Consider the following 25731-nt stretch of genomic DNA (forward strand, 5'->3'; position numbering starts at 1 on the left):
CATGCCCGACCGAGTGTTGGTTGACAGACGGGAGACATCTCAGCATGTATGGCCCAAAGCCAAAACACACGCTCATTTGCATTATAATCAAAACTTCATTTTCTACCAGCAAGTCCGGCCCCGTGTTTGGGGTGAAGCATCCGTTGCTTTGTGCTTGCAAAGCACAGCTGCCTCGTACACCTCCGTCTGCTGGACGAGGTGTGGAGCTCTTGAACGTCTTCAAAAGGCCCTCCTGGAGATTCACACCAATTCTGCTGCCTTTCTGTTAATTAAACTCGTAAAAAAAGGAGTCCAGAAGAGACCCAACCAGCTGGTATAACTCACTGCATACACAGAGCTGGGAAGAGGACAGATCTGCTGCATGATCTGGCTGAATTTTTGTTTGCCTCTGCTGGGGAGTAGCTAAAGGGTGGATGGGTAATGAAGAGACTGACATTTCCTTAGAAAAAAAAAAGGAAAAAAGGGGCAAAAAAAGGAAAAAAGGGGCAAAAAAAGGAAAAAAGGGGCAAAAAAAGGAAAAAAGGGGCAAAAAAAGGAAAAAAGGGGCAAAAAAAAAAGGGGCAAAAAAAAAGGGGCAAAAAAAAAGGGGCAAAAAAAAAGGGGCAAAAAAAAAGGGGCAAAAAAAAAGGGGCAAAAAAAAAGGGGCAAAAAAAAAAGGGGCAAAAAAAAAGGGGCAAAAAAAAAGGGGCAAAAAAAAAGGGGCAAAAAAAAAGGGGCAAAAAAAAAGGGGCAAAAAAAAAGGGGCAAAAAAAAAGGGGCAAAAAAAAAGGGGCAAAAAAAAAGGGGCAAAAAAAAAGGGGCAAAAAAAAAGGGGCAAAAAAAAAAAAAAAAAAAGGGGCAAAAAAAAAGGGGCAAAAAAAAAGGGGCAAAAAAAAAGGGGCAAAAAAAAAGGGGCAAAAAAAAAGGGCAAAAAAAAAAAAAAAAAAAAAAAAAAAAAAAAAGGGGCAAAAAAAAAGGGGCAAAAGGGGGGGGGGTGTGTGCAAAAAAAAAAAAAAAGCACTGAGCTGCCCAGGCTTTTCTTTATTACACTGGAACATTTTGTGCCGCCATCTACGAAACCAGAAAGTCTGGCTGGATTTCTGCAGCCACTGAAACCAGCTGCATCAACCCTGCGTTTTTCAAGGGGGGGCAAATCTTTTTTTTTTTTCCTGGGAAGCCACTGCAGATGCCCCGTAGCGGTGAGCAATTCTCCAGCGAGGTCAGGCGTGTCACAAGCCTTGTCGCTTGGAAGACGGAAACCTTGGTTCAAGCCTGTTTGCTGAACCGTGGCCAGTTCCTGAGCAGAAAATTGAAACAACAAAATCATCTCAGCACGCGCATGTTGCTTGTACGGACTCAAGACGTTCACCAAAGCCTGGGATCTTGGATGTGAGGAGGTGAAAGTAATTATGAGGTCTCTTAGATAATGTTGGTTATTTAATAAAGAATGGCCAAAGTCCTTTTTATATGGACGCAGGAGGATGCTGACAGCAGGAGATAACTTTCCTGTACAGAGCTGTCAGCAAAAAGCTCTTCAGGCTTTGGCAAGGACACACCGGGGGGGTGATCCAGGCAGCACCATGTGGATTTTCTTCCCCACCTTTCCCGGTCAAAACGCTCACGTGCTTGCTCCAAGCAGCAGCAGGTAGCTCCATTGGGTGAAGGGCTGAAGTCGTGGACGGGATGACCGCGCTGGTACAGCCCCGTGACCAGGCTGGCACACAGACTGACCCAGAAGCACCAAGCGGTAGCACAAGATCTCTCTCAAGCTCACCAGTTGGTTGCCCAACACCTGGGACATGGAGCGATTTCCTTCCGGAGCATCTTCTGCCTCCAGTGGCCAACGCAGCAGTTCAGGTGTTTCACCAAGATCTGAGCTGGGCTTAAAGCTCCTCAAGTATTTCTTTGGAAAACTTGAGCATGGTGGACAGGTTGCCAGTCCAGGCGGGTATTAGTGCAGCTGCCTTCCATCGCTTCGTGAAACCTCCAGTTCTTCTGGTAAAGTCAAATCTGCCACCCCCGAGCTGGGAGAGCTCGTCCCGTTGGGTTCAACAGGAGCTTTGGCTGTGGACGTGCCTCTTGCCTACTCACAGGAGCTGTCTGAGCTCGGGCTTGAGGAAACATGGCTAAAGCCAGCTCTAAATGCATCACTTAAACTCAGGACCCCGCTTCTGTGGGTACAGGTGAAACCTAAAACTTCGATGGGGAAGCAAGAGGACAACAGTGATGCCAAAGGGACGGAAAACCAGAAGAGGAGGCCCATAAAGAGCTGTACAACGGAAAACCTGCTGCAGTCCCCAGCACTGGGCTACCCGGCGTCCCTCGAGGGCCTCAAGCACCCGTCCTTGCACGTGTGCTAAACAACTGGTCGGGAGGGTGAAGGTATTTTCCAGGACAGACGCCAACAGCTCTGCGGGACACGGCATTTGGGTACTTGCAGCTTAGCGGGAGACAGCACGCCACGTTGTGGAAACGCCACGGGTCCACGGCGTAGCTGAAAGCCGCTCCTGGTAACGGGATCAGACCTATTTGCGGTGGTAAACGGTGACTTTCCTGCAGGGAGCACGTATGGGAAGTTTAGGAAGGGCAGGTCGAACAGGGAGAAGGGCTTTCGCAAAGGTAGCAAAACTGGAACGGTTACGGTTTCTGAACTCAAAAGTCATGTGCAGGTCACTGAGTGATAGCTGAACTGAAGGGATATCTACCAAACGTTATCGAAATGTTGTCCTGGGATGAAGTATGAGCAAAGACCCTCCTGCCCTTCTGGACAACCAAGTCCTGGCCATTTTTTGCTGCTGTCTAATATTCGATAGAAGTTCAGGCATGGGAACACCCCAAAATTCCCCAGATCGTGTGCCTTAAACCTATCCACAGATTAAATGCAAACGGGTTAAAGCGTCACCGCAAACGGAAAATATTTTGCCATCGATCATCTGAAGCAGCAGCAAAAGGCCAAACACGCATTCCCTGCCTCATACGTAACGTTACTGCTTTCAAAACTGAAGCATCCCCCTTACTGCCCCTCTAGCCTGGCTGAGCTTTCCCACGAGCTAAAACGCAGAATGACGTCACGAAGAGGTCGCATGACAAGGCACGGGCAGGTCGTCCCTTCCACGGGATGACCAAGGGGGTAGAAACGAACAGACGTGGAAAAACCCCACGTTTTCATTTCCCTGAACAGCAGCACAAACCGAACGACAAGGAGGGCACTGGAGCAAGTATCAAAATCTCTGCCAAAAAGGTATTTGTGGATTTAACAAAAAAAACCCAACAACAACAACAACAATAAGTAATCTGGCTGCCAGATGAAATGGGAAGGTATGTTTCAATCACTCTGTCAAAATGCAGGCAGTGCGTGGAAGTACACTGAAGGGCTAAAAAAATAAGCCAGAGTATCTCTCACTGCTGGAAGGGACAGAGCTTGCATCTTCTAGCCAAGGGGGAGACATCAGTGCAGAGAAACAGATAACGTCCTCAGCTCCTTGCCCACTCCGCTTGCCTCTAAGCTTATAAAATATTAAGTGGAGAAGAAAAGAAAAAAAAAAAGTCACCTTGGGAGGAGAGCCGAGGCTCGCTCACCCGGCAGAGGGCTGCCCGAGCCAAAACCGCCCTGCCGCGAATGCAAATCCCCGTTCTGCGCTCAGACTCGCAGCTCAGACTCATGGCGCCCGACCTGCAAGAAGCCGAGACGAACTGAAATTAACCCAAAACAAAGGGTCGCTCAAATAACTTGTTTGGCAGCGTATCCTTCTCCCAGGGGAAAAGGAAAGCCAGCGGTTACGGTAACGCCGTGCTGTGACTGGCGTGTGCCGCGGCCGCAGGCAACCAGCGGCGAAGCCCATGCAGAAGCGATTATTAGTTGAGTTAGGGAGTACGCCGGCGAAAAGTCACCCAGAGCATCATAAATAGGTCCAAAGGAGAGACCCTTCGGCTCTGCGGCTGCTTTGCAACGCCCAGGGAGGGAGATGCGTTAAAACATTACGTGGGCAAAAGCGGGGCTCGGATGAATTGCTCTGACCCTTCCAGGGGGTGAAGGGACCCTGCGGGAAAGCTCTTGCAGCAAGTTGTCCCCATCGTGTTAAAGGGGATGGCACCAATTCCAAAGCGGTCGAACCCCATGGGATTACCTGGAGGATCGTCCCCGTCATCAGAGAGGGGCGATCAAGGGAGACGTCTTTGTTTCGAGAGAGGTCTTTGGAGAGCAAAATTGGTTAAGAGATTCCTAAGTCTAAGCTGGCAGCACTTTCAGTGCTTAGGGGTGTAGGAGACATCAGAAGAAACCCTACAGCAGGGAATTTTGGCTTCAGCCCATCGTCTCCTGGCCGAAGCACATTGCCCCAAGCTAACCCATTCCCCTTTTCCCCCCTTCACCAACCTGCAACAAGATCACAAGGCGGCTGGACGCGTTTGCAAGCGTTTGTTGGAAAACAAACACTTTGGTGACAGTAACATCTTCACTTGCACCCAAAACAGCGTTTGTCAGAGTCGCTCCCGGGCCCCGGATGGCTGTTTTGCTCAAACAGGCGCAGCAGCAGCCCCGTGGGCACAGCGCTTACCTGGGATGCGGGCGAGCACGGGGAAAGCATCGCTCTGAGGAAGAGCCAAGCAGCACGTGCAAAACGGAAGAGCTCTGGCACAAGCTTGGGAAAAACTTCTTACCCCCTGGGCCTAGAGATGGACAAACAGCAACGCAGAACTGGGCAGATCCTTCCCCAGCTAACTCCCACTGGCTTTTTCTGGGCAAAAATGGGGCAGAAAATGAACGAGGCGGGCTGCTCTATGCCCACCCGTGCCTACGCGCCAACCGTCTGCCAGCAAGAGTAACCACCAGGGCCAAGATGCCGCTGCTGAAAACCATCTGCAGTCAAGTCGGGGGAGTCCCACCTGCTCCCAAACCTTGCTAGAGATGCGCTGATTTATTTCAACAAGGCTGCAGAATGGATGCGCAAAGGGTGTCGTGCCCAAATCCCGGTGCTCCGCCAGCATTCCCTGCCAAGCCTACAGCGCACGCGGATAACCAGCAGCAGAAATGACATGAAGATGCACCAGTGCTCGAAAACCGATGTTAATTTTCGACAAGGAAGATGTATATTCCTGCCAGGTGACAGAAGAGACGCGTGGGAACACCACGCGGCATGATGCAAAGGGTTCATCTCTATTTTGGTGGCCTGGCTGTGGAAGGAGTCCTTATCAAATGGTCAAAAAGAAGCCGTGAATCCTTCCGGCAAATATTTGCTGCCAGTATCTGCTGAATTGGATGGGAAAAGTTGCCAAAACAGGAGGAACTCGTGGTGGTTTGTCTTTGGGGAGCACAGATACCCCGGCACCAGAAGAAGGGTAAGCCAACAGGCAATACACTGAGCTGCTGATGGGGCTTAATTGCTCTTTTCAGAGTACAGAAAAGCAAAGGGATCGTTGCCCTTGCTTGGTTTGTGCTCCTCAAAAACCTCCTGCCCCTGTATTTTAAGGGTCTTAAAACTTCCCGCACCTGGAAGAACTAAAAGCTAAATCGAGATGGATCTCGGCGACATCAAAGTCCACCCTCCCGGCAAAGATCTTGGGTTCTGTTTGTCCAGGACTCAGACAATTGCCAGGTCCTTCTCTACCTTAAGCTGTCCTTTTCCAGTCTTTTCTGGTGGAGATCCCTCTTTCAAACTTCAGCCTCCTGGAATCTGCACTGGACAACATGTTAAGGTTTACCCCTCCACACGCAAACCAGGCTCCTGTCTGTCCTCCTACAGACGCCCTCAAACTAAACAACTCAATGTCCAGTTACAAGTCAAGAAGAAGATGGTTTTACTGGCACCACGTGGGAAGAGCCATTAGCTCCGTTTGCTTCGATCAAGCCAGCACACCACCGGATTCCAGCTCTTTGACTGACTTCTTGCTCCACACTGGCACAAGTTCGCGGCGCTCACCTCTCTGATGGGCATCAATGGGAAAGGTCCACGCGCGCCCAAGCGTCACCACCCAAGGCGGACGCACACAATGCACCCATGCACCAGTGCCCCAGGGCAAGGGGACGACGTACGCGGTGGTTCAGCCTCTAACTGGGAACAGGATTGCCCCTGGACGATGCCCAAGGATCTCACTCCAGAAATACAAAGCTCAAAAGGCAAGCGTGGGCGTTCAAAGTCTCCAGGAGACCACCATCGCCCCTTGGTCTATGCTTCTCCAGAAAGCGAAGGCCGAAGAATCACTGTAGGGGTACCATACCTGAGTGGTTTGGGGGAAACGCAGCCGAAGCGCTCGACGGTGGGCAATTTGGGATCCCCAATCGTTAGCGCAATGCTGAACAACGAGCGGTTGCACTCCACGCACCGATCCCCGCAGCGTTAGCGCCATCACAAGCCATCACCCATCTTAAAAAGCCGGTGCTGCCGAGCCGATACTCACGGGGAAGGAGAAGAACAAGGCGGCCCAAGCGCCACAGTCTGGAGTTAACACTGATGCACGACAGTTTTGTCCCGTATCTATTCCCTCGGTCCCCTCCTCCAGACTGGGCAGCACCCAGAGCAAGGCCACGCTGCTGAGCTCCACGTCCCTGCTTGCCCAGACTTACTTCTCAAGACAGCACGCTTTACCAAAGCACAGCTCTGCTGTGAAAAAAACGAGACCATGTTTAGCAAGATCCATGCAGTAAGTCAGACACTACAATGCAGAATTCAGCAGATTCCATTTAATGTCATGTGCATATATCCATACATTTACTTATGTCAATGGTTTTGATGTGCGTGATGCCAGGTCTTGAAAAATCTACTCGTTCATTTACGTCTGGGAGCGTGAATTCTCTCAAGCAATCGTCTCGGGGTGGGTTTGCTTTTTTTTTTTTTTTAAAAAAATCGACTTTCAGCCACACAGTTGCAAAGATAATACCGTGAATCGAAGGTAAAGCATGCAGAGCTGATCCCTCAAATTCACAGACAGCTCTGCAAACGCTCTTGCAAAGGGTTTTGCCAAGAAGCACGGGGCGTGAGGAAATCCCCTCCCTCCCAAGGAGAAAGAGAACCGATAAGAAACGGGTTAGTCTTGTTTAGCATGCCAAGGAACAGCGAGGCGAAGCAGCCAAAGTAACACCCCATCAATTCTTCAGGGAAGTGTTTGGCCAAGGCTGAGGAACAAGGCAGAGAAGTAGAGATAAACCATCCCCAAAAAACAAGACAAGAAGAAAGAAATGACACTTTCACCACCGCGTACTCACAGAAATTTCCCTTTTTTTTTTTTTTTTTAGGTCGTGTTCAGTGACAGGACTGCAAGATCCTGGGGTCACGGATGTTTAACCCTGCAATGCGCTCCGTCCCAGCAGTTTTGGGGTAGATTTTTCAAGCCCTGGTGATGGCTCCCAGGAAGGCTCCTCCCATCCGCTCCCGGCTCCCGCACGATCAGAATCTATTGCATAGCATTTATTTCAGATAAGGCACTGTTTTGCCCAACGCGAACAGCAATTCGAAATCAATGCAGTTTCCATACAGTCCAAATTGGATGGCCTACAGTGCAATAACACATAAAATTAAAGGCAAGGTTTGGAAGAATAAACCCAGCTTTAAATTTAAACTTAATATTAAAAAGATAAAGGAAACTACATTTTTCAAAAGCCTTTTTATTTTCCTTCACCATTGTTGTTTTACAATACAAATATCACCTTGTGAATACACAAAAACCCTACAGAAGATAACTCTGCTTCACGTAAAATACAGAATGGATATATATATATTTATATATATATTTTCTCTTCTTCATTCTTTAAAAAAACTATTTTGTTCTGCACATTGGCAAGTTTAGGATAGAATACTTCCCCAAACATACAGTATGTATGGTAGGAGTGAAACTTATAATTACATGCAGTTTCTGCACAAATATTTTAAAGAAATAGATTATCTTTGTTGTTTTTCAACAACATTTCAATACGGGATGGAGAAACCATTCGTAGTTCACTCAGTGATCATTTGTAAAATTCTTAAAAAACAGGAATTCATGGCTGTTTTTCTTTTTAAAATACAGCTACCAAGTAGACAATAAAGTGATAACGTTTTAGTTTGACCTGCCCACAATGTGTGAGCAAGATCGGACCCTTTTTATTTGGTTTTTTTTTTCCCCCTACACATGGCAATTTCAACATTATAAGCAAATTTCCAGTTTAATTTAGCTATAAATGCAAAAATTAGTAATTATACAGTATATATAATTCTGCTTTCATGGAATACTTTATTTTAAATAAAAACATTTAAGACTGCCTACTGACCATACAATCAAGACAAGAAAGGCACTAGAAACATAGACAAATCTCTCTCTCCCAAGAAGCATTTTCTTTAAATTTTAACTCTCTATTCTCTGACATGTAAAAATCTTTTTAAATTTAATTTTCATACACATTTTGAAAAATAAAGTTAGGAAATACTTAGAAAATCACTTTACAACTTTTTCTCTTCTTTTTTTTTTCTTTTTTTTTTTGCACTTTTTGACACAGTCACTGCAGATTCTACAAAATCAAGATTACCAAACCTTCCTGTGTCTATCATCTTATTCGTAGCGCGGTGCAACAGGTAGAAAGATGATTTGATTTTACCCAAGGCAGGTATTTAGAAACCTTCATATAGTCATTTGCTAGAAAATGGCTTACAGCCCAATCTTTGGGGCAAGAGATATGAAAAGTATGTTTTCCCAAGAAAATAATATGCTTTATTCCCAGACGTGACTGGAAAGACCAGAACTTATGATATAAAAGCTTTCATTTATGCTGTCGCATCATATACAAAGGAACATGGTGATGGGTAAATGTAAATCCCAAATCTATTAACAAGAAATGTATAACAGTGCATGATAAGTTAAATTTTCTTTATTGTTGTCCAACGCAGATCCTTTGGAGAGAAAAAAAGATCACAGTGCTTACCAGGTAACTGAATAGGTTAAGTCAAGGGAACTGTTAAAAGAAAGGGTTAGGGAGCGGTTGATTTTTTTTTTTTTTTTTTATGGCATCTTCTCATACGGAGTTCTTAGCACTTGGGACAGGTCCTTTCCCCCCCATTTTGTCCGTCGACACGCTGTTATGTGTCGTTCACCAGGCGGCTGTATTTCACCTGCCTGCCCCGGTGCAGCACCGGCCAGGGGAAGGGCCAGTGGTAGGAGCGAGGTACAATTCCTTGGACATTCTTTTCAAAGTACTGGAAGGGCTTGTACCACCAGACCCTTGCAAGGAGGTTAGTTTGGGAAGCTTCTTTTAGCACCTGCGCAAAGATAATCAGAAAAAAAGAGAATTACAAAAGAGCACGTCGCTTACTCGCATGACTTCACTGCACGTCGTTTGCTACCGTTCACCACTGGCGTCTTGCTTACAGCTGCTTCCAAAAATCTCTCGATATCTAGAAACACCTCCCAAAGAGATCTGCATGGACAAAGATCAAGAGGAGCCAAGCTACTTTTCCACACCAAATGTGGCTCACCCTCGTTTCCAAGACCTCAGCTGTTCAACGGTCCCATAGGAAAAGAATGAATGGCCCAAAAGATGAGTCTCTCCTCTCCTTTGGGAATTTAAAAAAAAACACAACCCAAAGCACAGCTGTTTCCGTAAGCATCTCTGAAATTACATGTAGCTCAAGAATCGCTTTGGAGCCCAGCTGCGTGCCTACAGAGCACCGAGCAAGGCATGCCTCAACCCATCCGGAGGAGGTAACGAACCCTGCCCTGCCCTCCACGTGCTCTCAAACCGCCCCCACCCATCCTTTTGCTTCTCCCAGCCACGAGCAAGCCACAGCTGAGGCACAAGCAGTGGGCAGGCACCGAGGGAGTTAGCCAACTACCCTGCTGCGTGTTTTCAACGCCAGAGCAGGGAAGCGTTGTATCAGCCCACCGGAAAGTGCAAGCACGGGGCTTGTACGCTAAGCCTTCTTTCCATGTCATAAACTCACACGTAAAATAAATCCACTGTAGCCCTAGTGGGCTTTTGCTTTTAATTTTAAGGTCAGACACAAGCCACAGCCCTCTGCACATGGAGCAGCACCAGGAAGGACAGACTAGCACACAAATGCGTGCTCAGGTAAGGGAGCCAGGGATTGGCATTTCCCAACATCTCAGCAGCTTAGGGAAGCAGCGTTGAGCCATCTTCTGAGTCACATCATGCAGCAAAACAGGTACACTTCCATACGGTAAGGCAAAGGACTCTTCTGAAGCAAGTCCTCATTAGCGCTCAGGACAATCCTGACTTCAGCAGCTTCCAGCTCGGAAGCACGGCCACTCGGCACTATTGTTTTGACAGAGCCCAGGAGCAAATTCAAAGCGCGGAAGTCAGTCTGGTGCTGTATGACAAGAGTTACGAAGTCTGGGCATGGATTGCTATGGAACACAGCGGTTCCCAAAATGACTGGACATCAAAGTACACTCTTTGCAACCAGGCATTTGGTGGTAAAAACGTACCAGAGGGCTTGACTGTGGTGTATTGCTTCAAGCAGCATCAAACCCACTGGAATACTATCACATAGTAGCTAGAAGACCTTGATAGGATCTAAACATCCGTATCATCACAATATTAACTAATTTCCTATCATCATACTAGGTCTTTCTTAAACATAATTAACTGGAGTCTCATGCAACAGATAAGCAAAATATCTTTCTCCACGTTGCACAGAAAATATTTGGACACCAATTTGCTATTACACACCTAAGAGTAAGCTTCTCTTAACTCACTAGGTCTTTCCCATGGGTAACAGACTCGTGCATTTTCTCTCACATTCCTCAGCATTGTAAGCTCATCCCTTATTGCTCTAGTTCACTGGCAGGAAAGTAAGAACAAGAATGACAGGAGACCTCATTTAGACTTCTTCATTCGACCTTTGAATCATTTACTGCTGCTCGCTGGTTGAGTGTTACAAACCATGCTTTGCTCTCTCCCATCAAGTGCTGCGTCTCCTCCTAAGCAGCAGCTCCTTCTCAGTTATTTCCCTCATTACCTTATTTTTCATGCCTTTCCAGACACGGGCCTTAGGACAGGAGCAACCTGTTCTCTGCTGCACTAGCCTCCAAAAGGAAAACATTTCCCTTGGTCAGGGGAACTTACCACCACTTGGAAACACTTTGAAAAACTGGTTCATTTTTAGCGAGGCCTCATACTATTCTTCCAGAGATCTGTCATCTAACTAAAGGGCACAAGCCACAGAATACAAGGAAAAGCCAGTTGGCTTCAACAAAAAAAAAACCCAAGGCAAAAAAAACCCCACCACATCTAAATGGTTTGCTCTGCTATCACAAAACTGGCCAACTGGCCCAAAATTTAGTAGGACTGAAAAAATTGAGGTTACACAGCGGAAGCAGAGAGGCCTGCCTGCGGGCAGACCTTCAGATATTTTTGCGGTCAAGTCGCAAGTTGAACCCAACCGATCACGCCTCTTGCTTTCCTGCAAACCCAATGCGAGGTGGGGAGAGAGGGATGTTCCACAAGACACGGTGAGTCCGCTCCTACTCCTGCCGAAAGGCTCAAGGCAAAAGCGTGGATATTCGCCCACCGCCACGCTCGGCAAGCGGAGCCACGCGGATCCAAAGACTGGGAGAAACTCACTTGCTGGTTGGCCATTGTGTGATACCACCAGAAAAGTCTTGTAGTGATGTAGTAAGCCACCACCACGTCCACAGTGTAGTGGTCATGAGCAAGGAGGATGCAGAACATCCCAACCATGCTGAGTGCCCAGCAAAGCCAGTGATACCACCAGAGTCGCCGTGGGGAATCTGGAAAGAAGCACAAGCAGCGATTACTTCAAAGCGTAACGTTATCAGCGTGCAAGACTATTGCTGTAATTAGCAGAGGTCGCAGACTGCAATCCTGGGTGGGTAGTGCGATGCCTGCGTTAAGATTAAGAGCAGGAATGCTGAGATCACGATATAAGTATCATTCTTTTAAGGTGTAACTTAAAATTGTACTCAGGTAATCAGATCCATGGAAAATAGCAAGGTTATGAAATCTTGGAGAAACAGGCCCAATACATAATAATATAGGATATCCTGGTCTGTAAGGTTAACCGATTTGTATTTCAATATTGATTCTACATAGATGGCAATCCATTCCTCTTGCCTTTCATAAAAGATGAAAGCATACCTTAAGGCCTGATTCTTGCAAAATGAGCAACCTTGCATTTAGCATGGCATTCATCTCTCTCTAGATTAGGAGACACAACTGAAATACCATTCATCAGGCAGGGTGCAATGAAGGTTTCAATTATATTCTAAACAAAATTTTTTTGACATAAAATGCTTAATTCAGACATCTACGTGGTAAAGTGCTTTATTTTGTCTCCAAAGTTTTCTTTTTCAGTAAGCCCTATGTCTTTGAAGTTCTATTATTTTTATTTAATTGAAAAAGCGTGCATTTTTGCTTTAATTGTATTTACCGATCAGCACAACAATAATTCTCCAATTAGCAAGGAATTATACAACAGGAAATTCCACGTGAACAGTAACGAACTTACACTCTTTGATAAATAAGTATGTAAGAGTTAATATGACGGTGTGACCGCTGTACAGATAGTCGCCGCACATGTTGTGGGATCCTGTGATGGACAATCCTCCGCCAGCAATCAATTTCATTATCCTTCGCAGATGAGATTCCCAGTCTCCAAAAAGCTGGTGGAAGAGTAAAATACAAAAGCACAGTAAAATGTCAGCACTGACCTTTCAGAGTTTAAAGCAATGGCGTTAGCCAGCAACTTTGCCTTTCAGTTATTCTCTCTTTTTGCTTTGATACACAAGATCAATCAGTCAATCTTTTCCAAAAGCTAGCAGCACATTCCTAGAGGGGAAAAAGACTGGAAATGAGACGTGAGTTTATTTTTTTATTGATGCTTTGCATCTATTATAGCTAGCGTTCATGTGAGCACAGGCCACATGCACCTCCATCCATTTGTCTAAAATATTATTTTATTTCAAGTATTCAATGTATGAAGAATCAAGGAAATTATTACAATTTCTCTAGAAATACAATATCCCAAAGGACTACTGTTTTCTCCTACGCTCACAATATAGATTGAAAAAGCATAGAAAAAAGGCAATTTTATTTACACACATATTTGTGTATGTATATATGTGTGTAAAAACCCTTTACACCAGGTCACTTCCAGTTGCAATGAAAAACATGGCAACTTTTCAGTATAATACCAAAGCAAAAAAATGGTCCAAAAGTTGTTAAACTCCTGTCAGTGGCTACACTCAGAATGCTACGCTTACGGTAAAACAGGTAGGTGAGCAAAAATTGTTTTCTATGTTATTTATAAGGACTTATTGCTGCTACCATGTAAAGGTGTAATCTTTCTCCCAGGTCTTGTTGGCAGCCTTTGCTAATGTTCGCGGCTGTGCAGGAAAATGATTTTTAGTGGGAATCTTCAAGCAGAGCTGATGGGTTCAGATCTCTTGTTATTCGTGATATTCTTGCACTAGGATATACAATGGGCAGGGAGGTTCAGATATACATTATACAGTGAGGTTCAGAATAATGACTCTTGGAAAACCTATGACTTCTGTAATACGGTCTCAAAAAAATCCAGCTTCACCAATAAAAAGGAATTAAAAGTATTTCCCGCTATAGCTAGAATTCCGTCATGTTCTCTAAACATCTGTTTTCCTTCTGTTCAAGAGGCAATGCACTCTAAAATAAATCAAGCTTAATTTAATTCATCTTGTTCGTAACAGTGCAGGCCCTACAGATGAGAATCCAACAGAACACGGGGTGAACTGCCCAAGCTGTACATCCAACTGCCGAAACCCAGATTCAACACACAGGAGAGAGTATCTCACTCCAAACTCTAAGGCCTCCCACCGCCCCGCCTTGGAAAGTCTTCAAAATCGTTTCTTTCCATTTCATATTTCAAAAGAAACATATACGGCGTTTGCCAGAGCACGGTGCCAAACTTCTGCCCTGGCTTTAACTCACACAATCCACGCGAGCAACGGGGACGTTCCTCCGCACCTGATGGATTTGCTCTGACCCACCTCCAACCCACGGTGCTGGCTCAGAGGGTATTTCTGAAAAAACTTCAATTTTTGGCCTCAGGAAAGCCAAACAGAAGCAAACCAAGTCCTTCTGGTGAGGACGCCCCTCTCCCTCCTCCCAAGCGACCAAAGGGCAGCTGGCACTGTCCCAAGACTTTGCTTTTGCTTGCTCCCAGCTCTAAAACAAGCCCAAATGTTAAACAAATCCACAAAGAAAACGGATGCCGTGGGACAAGCGCAACCAGGACGTACCGAGCACCTCCGAGACCCAACACGAAGCAGGAACCATCTGAGCTCAAAGGAGCAGGACTAATGGATCAATGCACGTGACTACACGTGTGCTGCATCCTTACCTCATTTTACAAAGTTTTAAAATCCATGGCGACCATTTAACACTGAGAAGGAAACACAGATCCCCCTGGCTGGCCATTATAGGCATGTTTTTCTTTTATTTTAAAGCTCGGTCTTGCTTTAAGAAGTGGAAATTATTAATTTCTGATAGATTTAAACAGGGTCTTTGCAGCAATTAAACATTTCCTGCCAACAGTTCCTTACAAAACATTAAAATGCTCCCGAAAGCCCACTCTTCACAATCATATATAACTCAACAAGGTGCTCAGAGGTTATTCTTTTCCCACCAGTACATTTATAGCTTTCAAGAAAGCCCAGCTAATCCTTAGTCTTATCGGGGCAACGGAAAAGCACAACATAGGCTTGTCTTGAGTAATGAGACAGACTTGCCAACGCTGTAAATTCCAAAAAATGGCAGATTTACTCACTTCAGCCCATAAATACCTGTGTTCTTTCTTTTTTAATTTCATAATGGCTGACTGATCAAATACAAATGTTGACTCCTCTCCCCCTCGCTTCTCTCTACAAAAGACTTCAGTCCCTCAAAAAGTCACACGTGGCTTGGCAAACGCTCTGCCTTGTCAAACAACCGGCGTAGCACATTTGTCGGCTTTTATTTCCCCTAGGAACCGAAGCATTTCGGCTTTGTTTGTATGTACCAGCAATCCTCACCAAAACAGCGACAGAACGTGTACCGAGTCGAATCAGGATTCTATGACCCATAAATCACTGATTTTACTACCTGTCATCTAACTTACGGCTTGTGCACACAAAGCCGTTAACTGTGAGTGCAGTAGATATTTCACAGAAATTACTTCCCCCCCCCTCCCCTTTCTCCTGCTTAAATCAAGCTATAGCACAAACAACTCCAGGAGGGCCACGGAGATGAACCACTACGGACAAAGAGCATTTGTGTTTAATATATGCACCTTGCTCCCTACCGTAGAAGTCCAGTCTGTATTAGACTGCATTTCCCTACCACAAACAGCACGTTGCAGTAAGGACCACGCTTACACCAATGCTTGTGTGATATGAGATGGATGCAACACCACCATCCCTGTCCCATCTCCACCCCGAGCACGCGAATTAGCCTTCGGGGCTGACTACAAGAGTCTTGCCTAAGCACCTCTGCCTCTGTAGCCTGGTTTCAGCCACGGCTTTCGCAAGCCCGTTTTGTTCCTCGGCACAACAAACAGGAGTCAGCGCCAGATTGGGGAGGAGGTGGCAAGTCCTTGTGCTAACACAATCGCAAAAATATACGCAGGGACAAACGGCTGCAAAGGAGACAGAGTTTCACCAGCCTTAGAAAAGGCTCTTTTGGGCCATTTTCAAATACAAATCATACTTGGATTTGACACGCTGAAGTGTTTAGAAATAAATGAGTCACACATGGCACCTCCGCAGGTTGCGCACCTTCCGACTGCTTCGGTGGAGACAGAAAAATGCTGATCGAGCAAATTAGTTGAAAATGCTACAGAAATTGCGTACATTAGCGTTTCGAAAAGGGTGGGAATGCCTGCGCTGCCCCAAAGCAACTGTCACCACCTTCACCGAGAGGGAAGCTGATGATCTGCAGAAGGATGTCCCCATCATGCCAAACTAGTATTTTCAAATTAGTAACAATTATTGAGAAAGCGTTGCTCACAGTTTTGCTAACAGCAGGACAAGGGGAAAACATACAGATTAAAATATGGAAAGGCAGCCAGAAGAAGCTTACCTTTGGAGAACACTTGAAATGCATGCCAGGTACTGGGAGTGTAGTCACATACATTGTAATACACCGATACAGGTATAGTGTGCCAACTATACAGAAAAATCTTCTGCTAATTATAGACCTAGAAGGAAAAAAAAAAAAAAAAAAAAAAAAGAGAGAAAAAAATAAGGAGGTCACTCAATGCAAACAAAATATGCAAAGGTAAATAAACTAAACTACCAACTGTTCTTTTCACAATGCTTTTGACACTGGTGACCGTATCAGCTTACACCTGAGAATATTGAATTACTTTACAAATATTCCCACGCTTTACAGGTCAGAAACACAAGAGCAACTCAACTAACATTACCCATGAAGGTGATTACAGGAAATATAAGGATTAGAATACAAAAGCCTGTGCAGATTTAGTGTTGAAGACATTAAAAGGGATTTCATGCCCAAACCTCCCTCCATTAGCTTTGAGCAGTCATTAATTTTCTATTCAAGGCAGGGGATAAATTTACAATATTTTCATTATAAGATGAAAAGGAGTAAGTTTATTTCAGCTGACACACGCATTTAGTAATTACAAAGGGCTGCTTCAGAAGAAATAGCTTGTATGACCCAAACGAGTGAGAACACCTCTTTCCTGAGCAGCATTAAAGAGGAAGTAATTCACATCAGCAACAAAACCTCCAAAATACAAGTTTAGAGCTGCGTTGGCTACCGGACAGGGTGCTTTCACGGGAAGCCACTCTCAAGGCAAACAGCCATAGCTGCCAAGAGATTTATTCACTGAGGGCTGCCAGCGAGTCGCTGACGTACGCAGAGAGGGCAGATGCAATTTTGGGGTACCGTGATGCAGTTGTGCAAAACCAGCAAGAGCACACGGGATAAAGAGCTGCAGCTTCGACTCAGGAGCGACAGCCAGCCCCAAAACCGGCCCGTTGAGTTTCACTGCTACGTACCAGCTAATAACGTCACAAGGAAAGAGCTACGAGAATTAAACCCCTTCTGGCACATCCATCAGGACAGGAGCAACCTCCATCTGAGCTCGCGTAGAGTTCAGCGAAGAGAAATCGCTGCCAGCGTTACAAAAATCAAGGGCAAATCCAGTTACAGCAGTTCGTGACCCTAACCACATCAACCCTTTGCGTCTTGCTGGTTACAGACCCCGTTGGTTTCGGTTGACTTCAAATCGTTGTTATTTACAATGATGATCATTTGGGGAATACAAGGGTTACAACACAAGCTGCAAGTTCTGGCATTCATTTGTTGCTATTTTGAAGCATTCACTTTTTAAAAAATAATATTTCTGTCAAGCTGAGCTCTTTCGAAGCTCAAAATTGGCCATCTTTTTTATTTTTAATAGCTTTTGCCAGAGTTATTAAACTGTAGTGCTCCACTCTCGGAGGAGTATGACTTCGCAGTGCCAGATCAATAACAACTTGAGTGTCTCAATTTATCAGAAAAGCTTCAACTATTGCAGTGTAAATGCATTTTACACTCAAGTGCTCACTGCTATTGAAACACAGTATTTCATTTTTTTTCTCCCCCCTCCTGGTGTAAACATGGACAAAGCTGGGAATTAAAAAATTATACTTTATTAATGTAGCTCCACAGACTGAAATTTAAGAGTGGAAGGCACCATGCCATTGGGGCAGTGGTTTTCCTCTGTGTTTCGTATGGGGAATTTTTCTCTCGGAAGGGTGTTCTGATAAAGATCTCACACTTGTGCCTGGCTTTTATAACCAGACATGAACTTGCTTTTCTTTATAATCTGGTATGAAGAAAAACGGGGGGGTTGGGGATTAAAGACTGAGCAGCACTGTATTTTGAGAGACCAAAGAAGCGGTAGTGTTTTATCGAGCGCTGAACTTTTTTTTTTTAAATTAAAATTACCCACAAACCTTCTTGGTTTAGCTGGATTTAGCATATTTTAGCTTAGGAAAGTCTGCGTCAAAGTGCTCTGTACTGTAATATATAAAAAAAAAGTAAAAAGCCTCATATTTTCCCTTCTCAAAAGGATTTGTGCATGTGTGTGTGATTATGAGCCAGCTAGCAAGTACAAGCTCTAAGCTTATTACTGGCCAAGACAACTTTTATTACAACTATCTAGACCTCACCTAACGTGGGTAGCGAGCACTTCGCTTTTTCAATCCCACAAGCACGCAGGCTGAATCAGATGTCAAGCATGGCCAAAACCCAGCATTGTACTTCTCCCAAAACATCTGGGAATGCTTCCCAGAGAAGTTAATTCTGCCTCGGCAGCTCGCCTGGACTCCTCGAGCTCCCCATGGTGTGTGCGGAAAAAGGCGTGGGCAGCCCGGAGTCTCCAGCCAAGATCTGCACACCCATCCTGCTCCTGCTTTCTGGTGAGAAACCAACCCAACGCCATGGACAGTATTCTGTATGGATGTTCAAAGAAAGCTGTCACTGATTTCCTCGCACTACATCTAGTGCCTTGCCCCAAAGCCAGCCAGAAACTCCAGTCTCTGCCTGAACGTAAAATTAATTTTCAGGCAAGAAAGCAGTAACAGGGGCCAAGGGAAACCTGCACTGTGGTTAGCTGGACAGACACGGACAGACACACCCAATACCCTCTTCCATTTTGGCCCCAACTTTGCAGTCCAACAAAAAGGACATGTAGGTCTTATTCAACATCATCATGCAATCCCTGGACTAAACAAGGAAGACCTGAGTGATCAGTATCATGAATGACACATCTCTATCGTCCTTCATTGCTTGGGAGAACAGCAAGCTCAGCTTAGATGAAATCAGGTTATCGGCAAATAATGGATCTGGTAGGATAAGCAATAGGAATTTCACTGCTTGGCAAAGAAAAGTGTTTCAAAAAGTCTGAAACTATGAAGCTGCCTCCTTCAGTCAAAGGTTCAACCCAGCCACTGGCTGCAATTCAGCTCATGGGTAACAATGCTGCTGGTTCACCAGTGACCCTGAGGTTGCACTTGGAGACATCCGTGAATGGTATCTCTATCATCTAAGTAGGCGAGGAACCAGGTCTCATCCTGCCCAGCAATCACCTGGCTTTACATCTTATCTTCAGATCTCGAATGGAGTGTGGCAATGGCTATCCCTGACACCATCAGAAGGTCAGAGAAGTGAGGAAGGTCGAGCTGGCTTAATTCCCTCTCTTTATTCTCGAATTAAGTTTCAAAGGGAGGTGATAACCCATGCCACAAAAGTGATTCAGCTCTTTTTACAGCACCTAGTGGTTCACCATCCAAAGCCACGAGAATGAGGTCCTCCAGATAAAGCCACCTCACTGGGCTCCTGTTCCCGTGAGCACCTCTCCCTTTCTTCCCTTTCTGCTGCTTACCAACAGCTTGGGCCTCTTGGACTTTGATACCTCTGCTCATTGACATAAAAGAAGACTTTTGGTCTCCGAAGCATTACCTGACCAGTACACACACTGACCAGCGCTGACCAGCTATTCCAGGGCTGATACTGGGAATGGAAAGCTCTGCGACTCCCTGAAATCCTCCCCTAACACCAGAAAGAGCCCTTCTAAAGCAAGGAAAAATGAATGCATCAAAGCAAATGGGGGAGGGGGGGAATCTTCACATCTATCAACGATACCAACATACTTTATCGTCAAGTCAACCCATGTCTCACTGTTTCAAAATCTCCAAGGACCTTATGGATTCCTGCTGTTCTTAATCTAAAGACTCCGCTCAGCTCCATCGCAGGGTGTCTGATCCCTCATATTGGCCTATTCACCTGACACCCCATTCTTGAGGGCAATCCCATGTCACCTTCTCTAGGTGCTTCCCTTGGTTTTGAACAACATTTATGCTCAGAGACCCCAAGAAAGTTAATGGTCCCCCACATTCATCGGAGACAACTGGAGCAGGGGGGAGAGGAGCTGGAGTGCAGTTGGTAGCACTGCAGGTACCAACGTAAGAGTGATACTGAAGCTTACAGCCATAAACAAAACAAGATGCCAAGTCGGGGTAAATCCTTCCTCCTGTATATATGTGCACATTTAAAAAAAAAAAACCACACCCACAAAAAAAAAGCATTTCCACAGATTTTTACGGTCCTATGACAACAATAAATTAACCATTCTAGAAACTTTCCTTTAAGGAACGCCACCTCTGTAAAAGCATACAATGGTTTTAAAATTTCACCTGATAAAATACATTAAGTAGCATGAAGCAGCAGAAAAGATGAATAAACCATCGTCTCGGTCTTGTGGATTCCTTAAACATTTGTTACGTTCCTATGGAAATCCACAGCTGTGTTGCACAAGGGTATCCTACCCCAGCTCAGCAATTCTCTCTTTTCAAGCCGCCTGTACCTTATAAAACTGGTGAACCACATGCTTACATTTAAGTTTTAATGTTTTTCTCCATTATAAGGGTGAGTGATCCATTGGCCTCTGTTTTTATTTCTTTTAAAAAGGGAAATCTGTAATTCTAAGGTCATTACAAAGTCCTGTGAACCGAAGGATCTTGTATTTCACGCGGTGGGGCCCAAATTACGTTACTTCCTCAGTTTCCTACATAGGAATCACAAAAAAGAGTCAGTGAACAGGTAAAGAATGAGATGTTGTATTAGCAGAGGAGGAGACCCTCTTTGGGCTGGGCAGCTGTAGGGACATGCTTGTGCCTGGTTTTTGAAAGGAAAGGTGACATGCTACCTCATACTGCTTAAAGCCACTCGACTTTGAACACTTCATTCACAGCCATGGCAGCACATGGGTTTATATGAGACACTCGTGGTAAGGCAGCCCAAGGCGTGGATTTACGGCAGTATAAATAGCCTTAATTAAGCGCCCGCACGCACTCTGTAGAGGGTAAGCGGTAGGTTACTTCCATTGGCAGGCAAATTCACCCTTGCAATTCTGACCAGTATGAGCAAGGAGGCAGACAACCACTAAGACCTTGCAAATTCATTGCATATCTATGCTTTTGCATATTTTATGATCAGCTTTTGACATACTTTGTGTTTGACATTACCTGTCCCATCTAATGTCAAGCAGAAAAGGTACTTCGACACTTTTTCACGCAACACTGTCTAGGTGCACGGACTAAACCACTGCCTGTTGGTTTTGTCCAAGAGTATCATAATCTTAGGGTAGGCCTTTACATCAGGCAAACTACAGAGACACTACATCGATCCCAAGTTGGTACGCGGCTGTGTTCACAACAATGTAAGCTGTGCTCCCTCTAAATAGACAGGACAGTCAACTGAGTTAAGAACATCATTACATCCAATTCATGGCTTGTCCTGGTTTCGGCTAGGACAGAGTTAATTTTCTTCCTAGTAGCTGGTACAGTGCTGTGTTTTGGATTTAGTAGGAAAATACTGTTGATAACACACTGATGTTTTCAGTTGTTGCTAAGTAGTGTTTATACTAAGTCAAGGATTTCTCAGCTTCTCATGCCCAGCCAGCAAGAAGGCTGGAGGGGCACAAGAAGCTGGGAGGGGACACCATCAGGACAGCTGACCCAAACTGGCCAAAGAGCTATTCCATACCATATGACATCACGCCCAGTATATAAACTGGGGGAGCTGGCTGGGAGAGCGGATCGCGGCTCAGGAACTAACTGGGCATCGCTCAACGAGTGGTGAGCAATTGCATTGTGCACCACTTGCTTTGTATAGTTTAATTCTTTTAGTATTGCTATTGTCATATTATTATTATCATTATCATCGTTTTTCATTCCTTTCTGTCCTATTAAACTGTCTTTATCTCAACTCACGAGGTTTTTTTTTTTTCCTGATTCTCTCCCCCATCCCAGGGGTGGGGGGGAGTGAGCGAGCGGCTGCGTGGTGCTTAGCTGCCGGCTGGGGTTAAACCACGACATGGCTTTTCACACATGAAAAGGGTTCACGTTAACTGTGCAGGCAAACAAGACCAAGGCTATTTCTTAGTTTCTTAGGTAGCAGTTGGACTGAGCTTCTCCCTTCTGCACAAGAAGCCCACACAAACTGCAGTCTCCCTATGGCATGATATCTATTTCAGTTTGGGAAACCAAAAGCAGAAATACCACAAGAAGTTTCATTTTCTTTGGATGTAAACCAGTATCTGACCTCCAAAAGCTGTCAGAAGTATACCCTAGCACTCGGTTTTCAAAAGGTTTTACTTACTTGTATTTTAAGAGCAGCCACTGAACAAACCACAGTCCTACAAGGATCATGCCGTTGATTTCACAAATAGAAAAAGCCCATTGCACCCGATCAAAGCGATCAAAAAATGCATCTGGTAGGGGAGGCTGCACCTCCTTGGGAGGCACTCGTTCATGAACGACTGAGATAGTCACTGTGGTAAAGACGAAACAAAAAAGTGCATAAATAAAAGCCAGGAAAGTCTTGCCCCATTCCATAGGATACTGTGAGCGCTCTGGCTCTGGCATGGGGATCTTTATCATCTCCTTCTTATACCCATTTGGCATCCCGTTCAGCTTCATTTTACTGCTAAAGCCATTCTCGCGCGTGGTGTTGCTCATGCTGATGCGGATGTGCCCGTTGACGTGCCCATTTTTGTGAGCCTCGATGTGGTGAGCCATTTTTAAAGTTTCAATCATGTGCAATAGCCGCTGTCCGCTGTCGGAAGACACCCGGGAGAGAGGCGTCTTCTTAAAATCCTCCTCCGTGAGGTTGATCAAATCCTGCCCGGTGAAGCTCTTCAATGGCTCACAATACTCCGGCACAGCGTTTTCCGTTAGCCAATTCGTCACCTCCTCGGGTGACCACAACACCACTTCTTTCATCTCGCCAGGCAGCCGGGGCACAGTCTGACATCGATTTTAAATTGGGCAGCAGTCACTGCGACTCCAGCGCGTCAGAAAACTCCTCCTTGGCTTCATCTTGTCCGAGGAAGCAGGTTGGCGAGAGGCAAGTCCCCGTCTCTAGCCACCCGATACGAGCATTCAGGCGCTGTGGCAAGCATAGGAAACGGTTCACTTCATATTCGTGTTGGCATTCTTCTTCCTGGGGAGGAGAAAAATCCCAAACCAGTCATTAGGACAGCATTTACCAATAGTTTGCAATTCACGTTTAAAGACAAAATTACTGCAAAAGAACAGCTAGACTCTGGCATGGAAAAGACTAATGGGTTTGAGCTCTAGCCTTGTACACACAGCACTGTCCTTTCCGAGCTTGCTACTGATGTCTCAAGAACTTCAACAGTTTTGTATTATAAACACCACTTTGCAGCTGTGGGAAGGACTCCTTTCTGCTCTATATTTGTTAAATTTTCTATTATTATGCAGCTCTGGTCCATAACCAGTACCCAAACTCCTCTTAAAAATCATAATACTAACGGATTTAAGGATCTACAGAGCAAATGTTTAGTGTTATTCATGTCACAAACCTTCTCTCCCCCTTACAGACTGGTATCTTAACACAATGTGTTGCACCTAGTTAGTGAATAGGAAGCCTGTTTTTCGTTCTGCAAGGCAAAAATATCTGGTGTACCACAAAAGCTACTTTTCTACAGGTCAGCAACACAAAAAAAAAAAAAAAAAGATGTAGATAAGCAAGTTTATACTCTCTGGGCCAAAGCACCAGCAGGAAAATCAATGACCAAGCAGGTTAGCCAGAAAAATAAACCAAAGCATTTAGGTTTGCAGAACTCTAGCAGATGTTTAGCAGCTCTTCAAGGTAAATTTTATGGTTTCCATGGTATACCGCTACAATTCAAATAAATGTTTGTCATCAGCTAAAAAAGGAACCAGTAGAAAAATGAAACTTTAAAAAAAAAAAAGAAAAAGGAACTAGGTAACAAACTTCTGCACCCAATTAATTACAAAAATAGTTTAGAAAGCTTAGAAAAGCTGATCACTTCCAATACAAAAATTACAGGAAAATAGATGTTACTTTCTGGAACATCTTTCTGCATTTTTGAGACAAAAAGCAGCAAAATCCTCAGCACAAGGCGGCGATCACGTGGCAGTGAACGCCACCAGCAAATTCCCAGGTTTGAGATGTTTATTCAACGAACAAACAAAAAATGGTCCTCCCCAGAGCAAAGAGAGGAAAACAGCCAGAACCTCCGTCTCCAGCCTGCCATCCCCCGGACCAAGTCTCTCCTGCAGGAGGCTGCGGCATCATAAACACAAAGTGACCTAAAGAAAGTAACAGCATGGGGAAAACACACTTCATATTTTCAAAAGTCGTATCATGCCTTTATCAGCTTAAAGAATATTTTTAGCCTCTTACAAGCTACCAGATGTTTGTGTTTCATCGCAGGGAGCAAAGCTGCCACTGAGGAAAACCAAAATAATCTACCCTACTGGCATGATTTGAGTAGAAGTGGTACAAAACTGATACAGAGCTATACTCCTACGCAAAATGTGACCATGCTGCGCATAAATATATTTCTTGACCTGCTACCTCTAAACTGAGCAAGAAACAAGGTGCAGTTTTTAATCTGTTTCTCCGTGGAATGAACCAGGTCTGGCGACTGAGGAAAAAAAAAAAGCTCTGGATGAAGGACTGGCAGTACTTTGCGTACGCCACCCCTCACTTGCTGGGCATGCCATGCCTGCGCATGTATTTAAATCCGTGGAGCAAACAGGGATGAAGATTAATATTCCCCCTTGCGAATATCTACGCTGTTTTAAAACAGCGGAAGAGAGGATACAGCTCTATTTTCCTTCTTTCTTTTTTTCAGTGGGATTATATGTGCTGAGGAAGGCTTTTAGCCCCAGATCGCTTCTTTATTCAAGTTGTGTTTAGCAAATCGGTATTTAGTTACACAGCTCTGAACGTGGAAAAAAAAGGATGGATTGAATTATGCATGTTAACCCACATTAGAAACTCCTACAAGACTTTGACCGAAGGAGAGCAGCTCAGCTCTCCACCACGCTGGTCTCCGCTGTACTCACTGTAGCCACGTTATCACAAGGGCACCTGAAATCCTGCGTCTGGCACCAGCCGCAGCACAAAGCTCAGGCACGAGTCCTGCATCCTTACTCCATGTAAGTTGGCAGAGTTGGTGTCACCAGCAGTTAGGGGAAGATGTTTTGCCTCCAGCTCCCCGCTTGGCCTCAGCCTGTGCACTAAGGGCGATGTCAGCCTTGAGCCACCTCGCTTACTTACGTCTGTGGCTTGACTCGCTCACCGCAGACCAAGGAGATGAAAACACCATCACCTTTTTGATGTCCACAATATTTCAGTCTCAAGTGATGCACCAGTAATTCACAACTCAAGGTATCGGTGTCTATGTGAAGGAAAAATGCAACACACGCTTTCACACTTGTCCTAGGGTCGAAACTCAGGTTGAAATCCATGAGACGCAGCACCAGAAACTGCGCAGCATCAAATTCACAACTAATACTAACAGACTTCTCTACGGGCTTGCTGTTTCCGAGGGTAGCACCTTATAATCTTGATAAAGCCTAAGTTATTTATTTTTTAATCTTGTTACAACACCTGGGCTCTTAGTCTGCAGCAGGACTGTATTTTCCCATGCTGTTTAACAGCTACATCAGCTGCCTCTCCAAGTTTTGCTTTACAAATGCAGCACGGATTTGGGGTTGTCGGAGCACTCTGTGTACACCACGAGGTGGGGCAATATTAAACCTTTTCCATTTTAAACGCTGGAGTGACTGAATCAGTTTCCCAAACCACTCAGAAAGGAGGAAAGCAGATCTTTAACCGTTATCCTCCCGACATACCAGCCTTTCTGTCCAGCCCCTGACAACATACCGCAAGCCTCCTGCGTGCTTAAGGATTCAGGATCCCAAAGACACAGTGCAAAGGGCTGC

General features: G+C 45.1%; 1 protein-coding gene across 4 annotated transcripts in view; it reads right to left on the minus strand.

Annotated features, from left to right (window-relative positions):
• Nucleotides 1–8947: 8947 nt before the first annotated feature.
• SGMS1 (sphingomyelin synthase 1) overlaps nt 8948–25731 on the minus strand; it is a 100290-nt gene continuing 83506 nt past the window's right edge. For all 4 annotated transcript variants that reach the window (XM_050898800.1, XM_050898803.1, XM_050898802.1 and 1 more), the window contains 5 exons: nt 22109–22951; nt 16016–16133; nt 12432–12585; nt 11528–11694; nt 8948–9203 (listed from right to left, as the gene is read on the minus strand). In XM_050898800.1, coding sequence (XP_050754757.1) covers nt 9024–9203; nt 11528–11694; nt 12432–12585; nt 16016–16133; nt 22109–22731 — 1242 coding nt within the window. In that variant the 5' untranslated portion in view covers nt 22732–22951 and the 3' untranslated portion in view covers nt 8948–9023. The remainder of the gene's footprint in view (nt 9204–11527; nt 11695–12431; nt 12586–16015; nt 16134–22108; nt 22952–25731) is intronic.

This window comes from Gymnogyps californianus, chromosome 6 (assembly GCF_018139145.2).
Source record: "Gymnogyps californianus isolate 813 chromosome 6, ASM1813914v2, whole genome shotgun sequence".
NCBI classification, from domain to species: Eukaryota; Metazoa; Chordata; class Aves; order Accipitriformes; family Cathartidae; genus Gymnogyps; species Gymnogyps californianus.